Genomic DNA, 12,514 nt, shown 5'->3' on the forward strand with positions numbered 1-12,514 from the left:
ACTCTCGTACACGATTGGCTGAGGGTGAGTGTTGTTGAGCCTCATTGGACATCGGTAAACACGCCTCTCACCAGCTTGAACCAGCACAACAAACTACAAGGTCAGAAACTCGCCACAAAATGCTTTGTGAAATGTCCCGTGTTGCGTAATAAACAGCAGAAATTAGCTGGGTTATTAGGTCCTGTTTGGGTCCTGCTGTTGATAGACCCGAGTAGCCATATTTAACGTTTACCTTTTGAAAACGGGGCTAGCAGTTAGCATCACGCTAATAGTTTGCTTTTACTTGTGTTTCAAAGGGAAAGAACACAAGCTTCCTTTAATATTAATAATGTGTAGCGTTTCTTAATACGCTACACATTATCTTCTTGTTGTTGTTGTTGTTGTCGTCTTCTTTATCAGCTTGTTTAGCCTTTTTTTAAGTCCCTGGTTCTGAAGCTGCTACCCCGACAGATTTTTGACAAAAAAGATTACACTACCCACAACACACTTATAACATACACACACCATCTTCAGCTTCCTCAAGAAGTCCAGTGTTCACCTGGACGATTAACTGATAGTGTAGATTGATTAAATGATTTTGGCCATATTTTCCCCGCTTTACCTGAGCGTTTGACATGCTACGTTGAAAATAAGTGAAATGATTATTGGGTATCAGGGCAAAAATCTGCCATGAATACCTTTTTTATATATATATATATCTTTTCAAAATTCCTTTCAATAAACCCCCTCCGCCTCATATGTGTTCCTCCAGGTTACCCATGCGTGTGTGAGTGAGCCAGCTGTCAGGATGTTGTCCGCTCAGCGGGCATGTGCAGCGATGGCTGCCCGGCGCCTGGCCGGAGCTCGCGTCTCCTCGACCCAGACGCACCGCTTGCAGATTCACACCTCGGTGTCGTGTCAGGACGAGGTCAAACTGAATGCTGAGTGGGCCGGCCTGGCTAAGAAGCAGCTCAAGGGGAAGAACCCAGAAGATCTGATCTGGCGCACACCCGAGGGGCTCAACATCAAGCCGGTGTACACGCAAGCTGATTCTGAGGGACGTGCCGACGAGCTGCCAGGAGTCTTTCCATACACTAGAGGGCCCTATCCCACCATGTACACCTACAGACCCTGGACAATCAGGCAGTATGCTGGCTTCAGCACTGTGGAGGAGAGCAACAAGTTCTACAAGGACAACATTAAAGGTAGACTGGTTTACCTCACGTCGACTTAACTTAAATGTGGTTTCTTATAAAAGTGGTTCTGTTTGGATAAATTATTTATATAATTTATCCAAACAGAACCACTTTTATAATCTTAAAGCATTCAGAGTTCTACAATTTTTCAGGGCTACAGTCGTTTTATCTGAAACGACATTATGGTTTTTACACCCTACTTCGGGAGGAATTTAGGAAATGATCTCTAATTGTAAAAAAAAAAAATGAAGAGAAAAATTCATAGTCTGGGCTCATAAAGCTGCTTCATAGGAACGTGTGGACTACATCATTTGAGTAGACAAAACCATTAACATTAAATGAATAAATAATATTTTAAAAGCATAGGTCAGTTTAGATAAAATATCCAATCATAAACAAAAAAAATCATAAATGACATATAGACAAAAAGACTTCGCGATGAACAGAAGCGATGGCAGTTCTTCATCACATGAAGTTTTCTATCGCTTGGAGTCCTGTTAAGTGGAAAAAAAACCATTGAAGGTGCATCATATACAGTTTTCACAATCTCAAAGTTTACAAAAGCAAGCTCTAATGTATTCCACTGCAATTTTACTTGATAAACCAAAGCAAAGAAGCACAAAAAATAATTCGTTTTTTCCAAAATTTTCTCCAAAGAGAAATCTCAAAATGTGTGAGCTGTGTTTGCATTCAGCACCATTACTCTAAGACTCCTAAGTAAAATCCAGTGCCATGTATGGCAATAAAGCTCAGTTTTCCTTCATTCTGTCATCATAATGCTTCCAACACTCTCTGTGTTCAACGCTAATATTATACCCAGTGAAATATTGGGATGTTTCTTACTATTTGTTAGCGACCGACTATATATGCCTGGATCTACGACAGCAAGAACATTGGTACAGCAACCTAAAAACAGTGTTTGCTACTAACAAAGGCTTGAAATGGCTTTTCCAAAACGCCATTTTTGGGCAGAATGTGTTACAAAGCTGCCCTGTGATGGACTGGCGACCTGTCCAGGAGTGACCGCTGGGAATAGGCACCAGCTTCCCTCGCCACCCCATTAGGAATAATAAGATATAATAATAAGATAATAGATGGATGGGTGTCACAAAGCTTTTCGTACTCTTCAGTTTGTGATATCTGCTAAAAAAAAAAAAAGAATTTAAAATAATAATAATAATTTCTAACCCAAAGTGCTCGTTATCATTTTCCAAACACCTGGCGGTTGTATGGGCAGCCTTACCATGCCTGGTTTCAAGTGGCACTGGGTCACTGCTATTGAAATGTGTGTGAGCAGAAGTGCAACAATCATGCACAAAATGACCAACGAACATTCTGCTGCACAGGAGATGAGCATAGCTGGACAATTTCCAGTAACATCATGGAGAATCCAAGCAGAAGTTTTTCAAAGCAAAATAACTGGAATATTTTTGGCAATATTGCAATGATTTATATGGCATCAAAAAGATTTCATAAAATGAAGAACTAACACTAGCAACACGAGACTGCAGAAACAGACAATTTTCTAACATTTCTGGGTTTATCTGCTGCAATAAAAGTATTTTCCAGAGCAAGAAAAAAAATTTTATCCTTTTTTTTTTTTTTGGCTGATCATAGTTTTCAGTTTTCACCCAGTTCTGGACCTAATAGTCCACAGTGATGCAGTTGATGCATGTTCACATAAACGTGTAGCTGTGACTAAATACCACTGCGAGTCACGGCGTCAGGCTGGCGTTGCCATTTGATGGAGCTGGAATGTTCACCGCGGGGCAACCGAAGATGTCGGAGATCAGCGCTCTGATCAACGTAGTTTTGACACGATGTTCCTGCAAGGTCAGCTTCAAGGCAGCAGCGTGACGTCCGTGTTATTTCAGCAGACAGCCGTCTTGTCTCTCACCTATGAGTTACAAATGAGGGGCGCTGTTTGAAGCAGAATTATAATTAATATATCAGAATTATAATTATATATCAGGTTTCTGTTTGAAATGCTTTTATTTATCTCAAAACTGCTTGAGAAAACAGAAGGACAACTACTGTAAACATACAGTCAGAGGGAGGGACTTATACAACGGTTTATGTTAATAACAACAACAAAATGTTTCCCAAGGCTGGTGAAATACAAAGTTTTATATATATATATATATATATATATATATATATATATATATATATATATATATATATATATATATAAAGATATATATATATGCACACTTTTTTATAGCCATGTACAGTGGAGTATTAGGGACATTGTAGATAAATAATGTAAAAAAAACTATAAAGGAGCAAATTTCCACCAAAAAAAATTTACATTTTTACAATTTCACATATTTGCAAGAAAATAATTTATGTTCTCTGATTTGAAAAAAATAAAATAAAAATTAATGACTAAATGTGTAAAGGTGCAATATTAAAAGTTGGATAAGACCCTGTATTGGTCTACCCCATAAAAACTCAATAAAATGCATATAAATTTGAACTACTCACCCAACAGACATCTATCACCTTCAATCCTCCAATAGTCTGAGTTCCTATGCAGGGAAGTTCCAACCTTCCCCTTTTCTCTCACCTACAGTCTCTCTCATCTTTTCCGTTCCAGCGGGCCAGCAGGGTCTGTCTGTGGCCTTTGACCTCCCGACCCACCGTGGCTACGACTCAGACAATCCCAGAGTCCACGGGGACGTGGGGATGGCCGGAGTGGCTATCGACACCGTGGAGGACATGAAGATGCTCTTTGACGGAATCCCCCTAGAAAAGATGTCCGTGTCGATGACAATGAACGGAGCTGTCATCCCAGTGTTGGCCATGTTTATCGTCACCGGGGAGGAGCAGGGAGTGGCCAAAGAAAAACTAACCGGCACCATTCAGAATGATATTCTAAAGGAGTTCATGGTGCGCAACACCTACATTTTCCCTCCGGAACCATCCATGCACGCCATTGCAGACATCTTTGCTTATACCTCCAAGGTACAGACCACACTGCTCCTGTGATTATGCTTTTCATGTATTTCTTCTTTTTTTTTTTTCTTTTTTTTACAGGTTTTCTTTTGCTTTGTTTTCAGCATATGCCTAAATTCAACTCCATATCTATCAGTGGCTACCATCTTCAAGAGGCCGGTGCAGATGCTATTTTAGAAGTAGCTTACACCATTGCCAACGGCCTGGAGTACTGCCGGACGGGTCTGAAAGCAGGTCTAACCATCGATGAGTTTGCGCCGAGGTGTGTGTGATTTAAATTTCATCGAAATGATAATGTTAATACCTTCTAAAAAAATGTAAGACGTGTTTATACCCCTCTCTGTATGATTGAGACAGACCATAAGAAGCTAAAACTTTACGATAAAAAAGAAAATGCATCTCCACTGCACACCCAACTGCATCATATCTTTTGTTGTTTGTTTCTTTCTAAAATAATGTAGCAATCTGAATGGCAAATCGCACACAAACCAGCCAGATGCTGCCACACCAACGGGGAGGAATTCAGTGTTTTCACGTGGCGCCACAATCAACCCAGAATCAATGTTGACAATAGATCTGCTGACAAACATTGCTTTTCAAAGCACACAAAAGCTGTGCTTCGAAAAGCACCTCGGCTCCTAATTCATGCAATTAGTCATTGTAGAGAAGGCAAATGGCTGAAAACGTTTCTAACTAGTCAGATTTTCACCTGTTGGCGAGCGTTGTATCCTCGGAGACGGCCCTTAACAATAACTCCTTTGAATCACTATGGATTCATTCAGGTCTATGCAATGGATTTTGTTCTGTTCATTCTTATCTCTTCTCACGTCCGATTTTTTATTTAATTTATTTTTTGTCCTCACATTAAATTACGGTCAGATTTCACGCTTTTCTAACATGGAACATCATCCGTGCTGATTAGCATTTGAAGGCTTGTGTTGCATTGTAGTTTGTCATAGACGGGTTTTTCTTTTGTTTACCAGATATGGGCTACATCACATTATGAATGTCTTCATGTTTTCATCTTTTTTCACGTGCATGTTCTTCACAATTAAAGCTTAACTAACCTCCATTCATTTTGTGTCGTAGTGCCAATGTGTCTGCTTTTACAAATAGATCTCAGGAATTCCTGGCTATCAATGTCAGAAACTCCGATGCTCTTATATCCAAAATATAATTTTTTACATTTTGTCACATTACATCCACAAAGTTTATTGTATTTTAATAGGATTTTTTTTCTCAGTCTCATACTCTGCAGGGCTGTTGTCGTGCACAAAGTCGCAGTCAGATTGATTGAGATACATGAAATATGTTTCCTTAAATATTTTGTCCTTCTTTTCTTTGTTGCCAGGTTGTCATTCTTCTGGGGCATAGGGATGAATTTCTACATGGAAATAGCAAAGCTGAGGGCGGCCAGGAGGTTATGGGCCACGCTCATTAAAGAAAACTTCCAGCCCAAGAACCCCAAGTCTCTCCTCTTGCGCACACACTGCCAGACCTCAGGCTGGTCACTCACTGAACAGGTGAGCGAATCCATGCATTCAACCAAGATCCAAGCGCCGTCTAGCGATGAGTTCAAAGCCGCAGCTTTCCCCTGCGCCTCCTTTCTCAGGATCCCTACAACAACGTCATCCGCACGGTGATCGAAGCCATGGCCGCTGTTTTCGGAGGCACCCAGTCGCTTCACACCAACTCCTTCGACGAAGCTCTGGGTTTGCCGACGGTGAAGAGCGCTCGCATCGCCAGAAACACCCAGATTATCGTCCAGGAGGAGTCGGGGATCCCTAAAGTGGCAGATCCCTGGGGCGGCTCGTTCATGATGGAGGCGCTCACCGACGATGTTTATAACACGGCTCTGAAGGTATTGTGGAGGCTGTTGTTAGGTCTTGAAATTTGATTGCACCTCGTTATTATAAATCTAAATACACTTTATCTCTCTTATCGTCAAAGACGTTTAATGTTGTTGCAACTAGGGGGGTTTCACACCTGGTAGTCCGGCAGATTCGGTTCGATTGGGGACCAAAATGACAACATTTGTTACATTTTCAGCTGCTGCTGTTTGCTTTCATACTGTGATGTGTCAAACGATCCTAACTAATTGAAAAATCTGTTCCCCTCCATACCTGTGGTGGCGCTACACCAAAAACCACTGGAGGAAATGACACAAAAACCTCAGAAGAAGACACGAGCGCGACTTCCTCCTTCACAAAATGTAAACAAAAATGGAGTAGATTTATAGCGGTTGCGGGATTTCTCTTTTGTCTCCGGCAACACACCACAAGCCATTTCTCCTTGTAGTGCTATATTCACGTGTTTGTTTAGGTTCTATTTACCCAGAACGCCCTGTGCTTTTTCAGCAGTTCGCTTCCTGCTTTTGGAGCAGTTTCTGGTCTTATTGTACCAACATACGCATTCAAACCGCACCAGAGTTCACTTTGATAGGCGGACCAGAGTTAGCTTTGTTTTCGTCTGCATTGGATTGCACATTCACACCTCCCCAACCAAACTGGATTTTCTAGATAAGTTAGAATTTGATTAAAGTGGACTAAGCATGGCTGGTGTCAATGCAGCCTTATCCTGCCAGTTCCCACTGATCGCTGGCTCTGTTTGTGTTTTCTGCAGTTCATTAAAGAGATAGAAGAGATGGGAGGCATGGCCAGAGCCGTGGCAGAGGGAATTCCAAAACTGCGGATTGAGGAATGTGCTGCACGGAGACAGGCTCGCATCGACTCAGGTATCGCACCGAGACATTTTCTCAATCTTCAGTTTAAACCTCTATTTCTTGCCTATCTTCACTCCCTCCTCTGTCCTGCTACCACAAAGTTGTCTGCCTGCAGCGAGCCGAGTTGAAGTAGCAGTGCAACTATGGAAACCACGCTGATGTAGAGTTTATGGTTCTACAGTGGCTCGCAAAAATGAAAGTTTCATAAAGTTACCAAAATGAATCATGACGTCTGTTGCTCTATGTTTTAACATTTAGCATGTTTCTTAAATATTTAATTCTATTTTTTTTTTTCCATTTCTGTGTTTGAAAGTAATAAAAATGGAAAAGGGCTTGAAGCAAATCAGAAAGCAGCCACGACGGTTGCAGTTACTAAATAATGTCTCCTTTTGCAAGCATTTAATTTGAACAAGTACCCAGCACACAGATGCATGCAAAAATGCACACAAATCTCCATCTGTGCACCGTCCGTTCAGTCATTTGCAATTTTCAGTGTTGTCTCTTATATCGTTTTTTACAATTAAAATACAAATGAGGGAAACCTTCTGTGAGCAGCGGCTGATATATTCACTGGCAACTTGGTGAAATGACCCCCGAATGAAATTCACAGCTTGCAATATCTGCATGCGGTGAATAGTGGCTCGGCCTGTCCTTTTCTGCATAAAAACGTCAAAGTTATGGTTTTATTCTCACTTAAAATGTCTCTCTGTAATCCCCCCCTGGCATGTACTTTAAACTTTTTTGCTTTGCAGGGCTTTTGCATACAGACACATAAAATAATTTATGATCCTCCAGATGGACTCCTCCCCGTTAGCTTCCTACTGAAAGTTTTATTCTGTGCTGTGAAAATGGAATCGAGCAAACTGTGATAGCAGACAGCACTGAGAAGAAAATGCGGTTTTCAAAACGGCTTCACTCATTGGGGAAGAAGCTATCCAAACTGTCCTGACCCTTTGTGGGGGAAAAAGAAATTGATCCACATTTTTTGTTCAATTTTATCAGCAAACCAGTTCCAGCCAATACCAGAATTTTAGAATCGGCATGTTTTCAGACAGCACCCGTCTGAAAACGAAAAGTGGAATGAAATAAGCAACACATCAGACCTCAATATGAACAAATTCGAGAACAGATGATAAATAAGTTGTTTGCATCTGTCTAGAAAGTGTTGAAATGTCATCACTTGGGTCTTCAGTGAGAGACGTTATCCATATATGGAGAAAACATGGAGGGGAGCGGTGAACTCTTTGCGGCTGCTTTGCTGCTTCAGGATCTGGGCCAGTTGCCAGAAATTGTTACGAACTGTGAATTCTGCTCTCCGGTAGAAATCCTAGAGAAAAATATCCAGCCGGCATATCGAGACGTTAAATGAATCCAAGTTACGCACCAACACAACGTTCTAGTACACTGGCAAATGGCTAGCGTATGGTAACCTTTTGATGTGGTCTAATCAAAGTCCAAACTTAAATGTGATAGAGTTGTTCCCTTCCAGTTCGAAAACCAAACCACAAATAAAAGGAGGTTTTCTGGGGGTGCCCAGTTCACATCGTTTTTTTCCCCCCATAAGATTCATTCTTCTCTGACATGAAACACTTACTGAGCTTTCAAATCATTAATGACATTTACAAAGTGCTGCTTCGCCGAACACAAATTGCACATCATTATGTGATCCCACCTTGGTGAATTTTGCTGCGTTGCGAGGTGAACTGAGGTGGGTTTGGGCAGCATAATCCAGTTATTACAATAATTGAGACTCCGATCTGCTTTTCTCTACAGCAGTTTGTCTTTCTGTAAGTCAGTTCAGTAGCTCTTTGATGCCAGCTCTGCTCGTTAATATTCGTTGGCTTTTCTGAGTCACCTTGTTGTTTTTTTTGTTGTTTTTTTTTTTCCACCATTTGTTCTTTCTGTTTTGTTGGACCTTGAATCCTGATTGTCTTTTGATCCCTTTGGATTTAGTGCTGAGGGACTGAATCGTAAAATGCTTTTAGAAATCACATCTAAGAATTTTGAATGTAATAAAAAGGGGGGGGAAAAAAATCAATAATTTCTGTTAAGCGTACATTCAAGATTTACATTTTTAATCTTGGCAGATTTAGGTTTTAAGTTATATATTTTTTTTAATGTTGCCATCACGTTATTTCGGCCAGTGGAAACGGGTAAAACCTGGCCAGCTATTACAGGAAGGGGTTTGTTGCTGTAATGCTAATGCAAAGTTGTCCGTTGATTATTGAGATGGGTACAGATGATTTTTGTGCCGTTTATCACTATTTACTTTTTATTAAATAAGGTCATTTAACATTGTTTTGTCCAAGTGATGCCTGACAACAAGATGCAAATCACCAAGCTTTTCTTTATTATCAACATTTTATATATATATAAATTTGTATATATATATATAACTCTGACAGCAGTCCATCTCACCCTGTTTCTGTCGATGCCTGTTTGTATGTTTTTTTCATATATATATATATATATATATACCTGAGATGGAAGACTGCTGCCCCATCCCGCCCACATTCCTGGGCTGTTACAAATCATGTCTCACCTCAGTCTTTCAAGCTCACTTGCTCTATTTAAGATTAGACAGACCAATTTGACAAGATCTGGATTCTCTTGCTGAACAAATTTTAAACCTCCAGCTCAGCGTTACGCCTGCTTTCCTGAAATCTGAACAGCTACGTAACTCGTCCATGCTTTTCCTTTCTTTAGCCGTTTCGAAGTGTCAGTTTGTATCAGCAACTCGGCATGGGTTAGTGTGAGAGCCTAACCGTTTAATAAAGTTGAACAGTATATAGTAATGTGGCATTTACCAAAACAAAGATGGAGAGCAGAATAGAAATATCATTTAGCATCCCCCTGTGGGGACATTCAACGAAAAACAAAGAGATTTACATAGAAATAACTAATAAGACGTTGTATAGTGAGGTCAAATATGATTATGATTATGGAGTCTAACAGTCACTGGGAGGAAGGAGCCACCATGAAACTAAGTTGGGCATTTAGGATGCAAGAACTTCTTAAATCGTCAATTGTCTTATAACTATTGCTAAAAAGAATTCACAGTACTCAATTTACAATTGTTGCCTCTGTTTGGAATTAAAGAGAAATACAGAATATAGAGACTCTAATATGACTTTTTTTGTGTGTTTCTTGCTGCTGGATGTCCTTACTGAGGAGCCATTAAGGATATTTCTGCTTTATTCTATTGTATTGCTTCACGTAGATAATTGTAGGATGTCGGGAATTATCCCCTGTAGTTGGATATGAGCATACATAATGAAACATGCGTAACTTTAAACTGGCAACAGCAGAGCAGCACGCCGATGTTCTGAGTGTGTGTAATATCTCAGAAAAATGTTCTCCTGTTGTACTTTAATGCTCAGTTTAGAAGTCAAGTAATACATAATTTTGAAGTAATTAGGGAGATGGCAACAAAACAGCATTTTATTTATGTTTTTTTTTTTTTGTCTGAACACAACCAGCCAGAACAACAAGATGCAAATCACCAGCTTTTATTATCCACGACTTAAGACGGCCTGCCGTCAGCTGGTCCAATCTAACTCTGACCAGTCCATCTCACCCTGTTTCTGTCGAGGCTCCTGCACATGAATGCCTGTTTGTATGTTTTTTTCTTTTTCTTTCTTTCTGCAGGGTCGGAGGTGATTGTTGGTGTGAACAAGTACCGCCTGGAAAAAGAGGAGACCGTGGAGGTGCTCGCCATAGACAACACCACAGTGCGTCAGAAGCAGATTGAGAAGCTGAAAAAGGTCAGTCCCGCAATGGACTTGAACGCGCCGTGCGGCTGGGAAGGTCACAGTGCTCAAAGAAAAGTGGTGGAGGACCACAGGTTGTATTCAGAGGGTCATGTCTAAAAACGATGGAGCATTTTGGTTCCAAAAAAAAAAAAAAAAAAAGCTTTTCTACTGCAGTCATGTTATGGAATTGTTTCAAACGCATAATGTGTCATTATATGTATAATACCAACAAGTTGGGACATTTTCTGTCTCCTGTGGGTTCTCTGATGATATCTTCAAGTCTTCTTGTAGCATCCTACGGTCTGCTTTCAAGGTTAGGTTGCACAGGACAGCCTGACTTGGCTATTTTCAGCTGTTTGATGTCTTCCACCTTTAAGCTGTTTTCAGATCTATTATAGGAAGTCTATGAAATTCCTATGAGACCTCTTTAAATCCCTTACCAGACTCATAAACTGCTGCAGCTTTCTTTCTGAGGGCCTCAACAGTTTTCTGGTATTCTCGTCGCTAAGTGCGAATGTTATGGCGGGATCCCAGCTAAATATTTGGGGTTTAAACACCTCAAACGTGATTCAAATTGCAATGCGGGTGTGCAGAATGTGAGGACGATCGAATTCATTTCTCACCCAAATTTGCATCAGTTGAAATAGCAATTTCCAGAAAAAAAATAAAAATAAATCAAAGATTTTTCTTTAGTTTGCATTTTTGGTTTATTTCACTCGAGTTTTCCAATGTTGCTTCAATGAGATTAAGTATCTATATGTCCAGATATGAGGAATAAATAGCATTGTGTAGGGTGTCCTAATGTGTTTTACGTCTTTATGATGCCGACCCTCATCCACTGGGAGAAAATAATCTTTTTTTTCTTATTCCCTGGTAAAATCCCAAGTTCTATGTCCAGCCAGCCAGCCGTCAGTTTCTCCATGTGGTTGTCAAATCAAATAACAAACTAATGAAAGGTTCAGCTAACCATTAGTTATCTGTCTGTCAAACCATCAATTTGTGCGTTTTGTAAGACAAAACAATTATTTTTTTTAAATGAAGGCATTTCTGATATATTTCTAGGTAATTAGGAAGAAGGATCACTAATACACTCCCTAACTGGTTCTCTATAGCGCCCGACGTTGTTTTTGAAACATTTGCGTGACATAAAAAGAAGGCAGCAGAATTTTAACAGTGCTCATCATTTATCAAACTGCACAAAAGCAATAATGACATTTTAGAATTGGGTGGCAACGATAACATGGATTAACATTAATTTCATTTATCTTAGAAACCACAGGAGGTGCACTCCCGCTGTAACCAGACTCTCGCTTAACATTGAATTACCGTCTTGAACCACTTTTATCAAAGCTGACGTAATCACGTGACAATAATTATGTAAACTGTCCATCTCAAGGAAAACAACTGCTATTTAGTTTGCAGGAAACAGTGATTTCTGTCAGGTTCTTTCTTCTCTGTTGCTTCCCAGCTTATTTTATTCTTACCATCTTGCAATTTGATTTTAGGTGAGAGAAAGTCGGGATCCCCAGGTTGCGAAGAAATGCCTGGCAGCTATTGAAGAGTGTTCCCGAACCAGGGAGGGCAACCTTCTCGCCCTGGCCGTGGAGGCGGCGCGGGCCAGGTCAGAACCGCTCCGCTTCGTTTGTTCTGGAAGGCACACTTGGTGCATACAGAGCACTTTCATTCGTCTTGGTGTAGAATTTTCGCCATCTGTGTAATTTCAGCAAATGTGCAGATCTGATGATAAATAACTGGCATTTGCTGACTCATAAGGTAACACGGTCATTCACATCCTTTCTCCAGAAGCTGTAATTAAGACAAGGGGGCTTAATTGTCGTGTTGCATATAGACATTGATAAACTCACCAGGGAAAGTCACCTCAAACCACCTCTTTTTAAACATTTATT

The 12,514-nt window shown here is 40.4% G+C and overlaps 1 protein-coding gene across 1 annotated transcript in view; it reads left to right on the forward strand.

Moving 5' to 3' along the window:
* The window catches only part of mmut (methylmalonyl CoA mutase), a 16,741-nt gene continuing 4,227 nt past the window's right edge, over positions 1–12,514 (forward strand). The window contains exons 1-9 of the mRNA XM_044106482.1: positions 1–100; positions 752–1,184; positions 3,775–4,142; positions 4,238–4,395; positions 5,485–5,656; positions 5,746–5,994; positions 6,756–6,867; positions 10,504–10,619; positions 12,113–12,228. Of these exons, the coding sequence (XP_043962417.1) occupies positions 788–1,184; positions 3,775–4,142; positions 4,238–4,395; positions 5,485–5,656; positions 5,746–5,994; positions 6,756–6,867; positions 10,504–10,619; positions 12,113–12,228 (1,688 nt within the window). The 5' untranslated portion in view covers positions 1–100; positions 752–787. The remainder of the gene's footprint in view (positions 101–751; positions 1,185–3,774; positions 4,143–4,237; positions 4,396–5,484; positions 5,657–5,745; positions 5,995–6,755; positions 6,868–10,503; positions 10,620–12,112; positions 12,229–12,514) is intronic.

This window comes from Gambusia affinis, linkage group LG22 (assembly GCF_019740435.1).
Source record: "Gambusia affinis linkage group LG22, SWU_Gaff_1.0, whole genome shotgun sequence".
In the NCBI taxonomy this organism is placed as follows: Eukaryota; Metazoa; Chordata; class Actinopteri; order Cyprinodontiformes; family Poeciliidae; genus Gambusia; species Gambusia affinis.